Genomic DNA, 4,133 nt, shown 5'->3' with positions numbered 1-4,133 from the left:
ATATATATCTTTACCACATAACATCACGCCTTTGTAAATAATTAAAATGATCACAGGGAGGAAGCAAAACAGAATACCACACATGGACCTTAAAAGTAAAGCAGGCCTTTGGCCTCCGGACCTGCTCCGTAATGGACCCCTGCTTTGTCAATTTCCGGGCCGGTCCTCTGATCTATATATAAACTGTTTTCGTGAGCTCCACTGTTTTCTGTGGACTGTTTTTGTTTCTTATTCCGATTCATTGTCTGCGCCTGGGTCCACCCCTCTCGATCTCCACAGTCTCCCAGTGGTTCCCAGCCTCAATGTTTCCAGCTCTAGCATGTTTCCCAGTTTTTGGGGAATTCATTAACTTATAGCCTTCAGTTCCTTTTTGCTTGTGTATTATCTGCCTTCAGCCAAATAAACAGCATACTTTCAGTTAATCTCCACTTGTCTCCACATGTCTGCATTTGTTTCCTTACGCCATTAACATGCCACACAGTCAATTGCTTCCACTGAAAGAAACCTGTTGAAGATGGGCAACCATATTAATGCACTGCAATGATAGTAGATATTTTTTTTAAATACCCTCAATACAGGAAATGACATCATAAGGGAAGTAAGATTGCATGACATTGTGGTATAGAGTGTGTATACATATCTGGATGTTGGTTTCAGGGGGAAAAAAGAACCATCATGGGAATTTTAGTTCTATGTGGCTCGCATGCAGGAAAAATACAGCTTTATCTCATGGTGTTGACTCATAGAAAAAAAACCCCGTCAGCAATGAAGAATACAAATAGCTCCCCTTGTCTGTAACTTGCTAAATGTTTGCCAGTTAGCTACAAGCCAGTTAGCTCTGTGTCAACCACACAGAAGCTTAGACTCTTTATTATATACAGTGTGGATCAGTATTATTGGATTATGTGAAATTATCATCAGGAAAAATGTGTAGAACATTCATGTTCCATAAATAGGAGCCAAAGCTCTTAAATAGACCTGCTGTTCGAGGCAAATTTGGATCATGATTGTAGTAAGAGTAATTTACCAAGTTAATACTTCAACATAACTCAGATTTGCAAAAATTTATTTGGGAACACAATGCACCCTTGAACCTATTTACCTTACTAAGAAAGCTATTACACTATCTATATTACCATAGTCATAGAACTGGGATCTATGACAGCAAGATGGCTGTCACTCTGTCAATAAGTGTATGAGCAGAGCCAAAGATAGCTGTGAGGGAACATATAGAATATACAGTATAGGCAATTTTAAATATTGATCCTTCTCTAGGAAGCTGATTATGTTGCAACAAATTCGGGAGAATTTACTAACATTTAAGTATATACTTTAATGTTCATTTTTATAAATGTTTGGCCTATAAAAGACGTTACTGAATAACTCCACAAGTTTGATTTTCCACTGGCTTTGTTGATGAGACTCGCAACAGAGAGGAGGTTCAGCGCCTGACCGAATGGTGTTCATCAAACAACCTGGTCCTTAACACCAGCAAGACCAAGGAGGTCATTGCAGACTACAGGATTGCTTGAATTCCATGCAGAACAGGTTGCCAATAAGTTCCTGGGCATTGACATCACAGCTGATCTGACCTTGGCTTTGAATGCATTTCACCTGGTAAAGAAAGTCCAGCAAAGACTTTTTTTTCCTCAGGAAGGATAAAAGAGCTGGGATCCACTCTCAGGTAAATATTCACAAACTGAACGCCGCTCAAAAATGAGAAGTACAGTCGTTCAGTGATATCAATTACATTACACAAGGCAGACTATGGAATCTTAAAGTTAAATTGTGAAAAAGCAGGCAGATGTTGTCTAAAAACCAGAAAGTACCACCATGGGATTGACTTCAGTTGGGTGAAGTCGCCCCCTCATGATTTTTAGAAAGAATGCAGGTTTGAAGAACTTCCCCATTACAGTTTTTCCTCAATCAATTCTCACAACAGAAAAGTCATTGTCATTACTCATCATGCAGTTCTCAAAACTTATTTTTCATAACACAGACGTATGTTATGAAAAATATGGCTCATGGCTGGTGAGTGGGGACTGCAATTATCCAAGTCCCGTTTTATGCCTTGACTGATGTGATGACTGTCATGAGTAATAGTGGGTAATGACCCTCGGGAACATGTCTACAACCTCACTATGAGTTATAATAACTCTCCATCAGTTGTTTTAGAACTGAAATAACCTCGAAACGTCTTCACAGACCCAGAAGAAGTCCAGTTTATCAAGCACTCAGGACTCTAGTTTGAGTTTAAAATCTATTGAATCTTTAGCAGTAAGTTTTTCCTGTGAGGATTTTTGCTAAGTTTAAGACTTAAAGTAAGGTTTAAGTGTGCGTTGAATAACAAGTTCGGATGAACATAAAACATACAGTAAATATAACATAGATGATATTAGTACAAAGTATTATATAATTAAGTTCAATATTTCTATGCCTATACCACCTAATGCACCTCCTTTATTGTAGATTTTATTATGTAATTTTCTGCTGTTGGACATAATCTAAGCTGTATTCTACTGATTTAAAGGTTATGCATACCACAAGATATATAATGCATTTTAAAATAATTAACATAGTTCCTGCCTGCAAACACAAGTCTGAAACTGGGGTTTATTTTATACTACATCATGGTCAACAAAAAGCAACAAACACAAAAATCTGGTAGAAAATTGTTTAAGTTAAATGTATATGTACAACCCAAACATGGCAGAAAAAGAAGTGTACAGTTATAGCAGTGCAATAATGTTAAACATGTCAAATAACTTCAAGACAGGATATGAACTCATAGGAAGTAAAACTGCATGACTGTGTGGTATAAGGTGTGTATAGATACTTTTTAAATTTGTAAATGTTATTTATTTATTTATTCATTAAGAAAAACATAATAGGTTATTTATGGTAACATAAAGACAAGGCAACATAAGAAAATATAGAGCAAGCACCGATAGGCCTTGCTCTATATTTTTAAAAAATGGGTAGCTTTATCATAATTTCCTTTGTTTACACTTTTTTTTTGTGGTTGATGACACAACCACTATAACTATACTATCTAAAGATCAGTGAATATAAAAAGGAGATGATTAATTTACCACAAGGAAATAAAAGGCTAAAGGAAACTAAAGGCAACAGCCACAATAAGAGATTCAGCTTACATGATGAAACAGTGCTTTCTCAGATCGTCAGTGTAAGAAGAATGGAAACTCAATATTCTGTCACTTCAGCTCTTGATAGCAGAGAAACAACAAGAGCAAATCACAAGCCAGGTATCTCTTAAATTCTTTTATTCTTTTCATCTCTGGTATGATCATTATAATTAACATTTCTCTCTAAATTGATAGTTTACAAAAGTTTTGACAAAAGGCAAATTAATCAACTAATATAGTTGTAGCTTTTATTCTTAATTAATCTACTTTTGTGAAAAATAACCACTGCAGAGAAATCTGGGTCCAGATATGTGCCATCTGCATTCAAAGGCAAAAAGATTTTCAGTGTGAGGGACATCCACATAAAAATGTTGTTATATGGTGTTTAAAAAATGAAGCTACATACTAGCATAATTACACTAAGAAATGACAATAAAAATAATTTAGTGTACAAAGTTGTATAAATGTAATGGAAGAATGTAGGGCTCCAGGCCCATAGCTAAGATGATGAAAAATATGCAATGCAGCAATGTTAACAAAATTTACATGCAAGATAGCTGGACTCTATAATTAGATTTAAACATCATGAAAACACAGAGAAAACAAAAAATGTAACTTTCTTTATGCTGATGATACATTTTTGATGAAAGATGTGTGTGTTGTAGGAGGATCAACGATTTACAAGTTGGCTGGAATCAGTTTCGGCCTGCTATGTGTCATACAATCATCACTCAATGTCTATATGTGGCTACAAGTCGGTATGTATCAGCCCACATTTTACAAGTCACAGTAAAAACTAAACAAAAACAAACAAACGAACAAACCCATATCTGATTCACTTTGTAGATGAGAATTCCAACAAATCAAAAAACAGTTCAACTTGCAATTTTACCTCAGTGTCAGCTGATGACATCAGAGGAGTGCTTTTAGAGAGAGACCAACTTCTTCGAGAGAAAGAGCAGCTGAATCAATTTATAGATCAGCTGC

General features: G+C 35.7%; 1 protein-coding gene across 1 annotated transcript in view; it reads left to right on the top strand.

Moving 5' to 3' along the window:
* LOC102215468 (DBF4-type zinc finger-containing protein 2 homolog) overlaps window positions 1-1,532 on the top strand; it is a 7,554-nt gene extending 6,022 nt beyond the window's left edge. Inside the window, exon 5 of the mRNA XM_005739269.1 lies at window positions 1,422-1,532. Coding sequence (XP_005739326.1) covers window positions 1,422-1,532 — 111 coding nt within the window. The remainder of the gene's footprint in view (window positions 1-1,421) is intronic.
* Window positions 1,533-4,133: the final 2,601 nt, after the last annotated feature.

Source organism: Pundamilia nyererei, unplaced genomic scaffold (genome assembly GCF_000239375.1).
Source record: "Pundamilia nyererei isolate P.nyererei 1_Seehausen unplaced genomic scaffold, PunNye1.0 scaffold00090, whole genome shotgun sequence".
Lineage (NCBI taxonomy): Eukaryota > Metazoa > Chordata > Actinopteri > Cichliformes > Cichlidae > Pundamilia > Pundamilia nyererei.
This window is presented reverse-complemented; position numbering and strand designations above follow the sequence as displayed.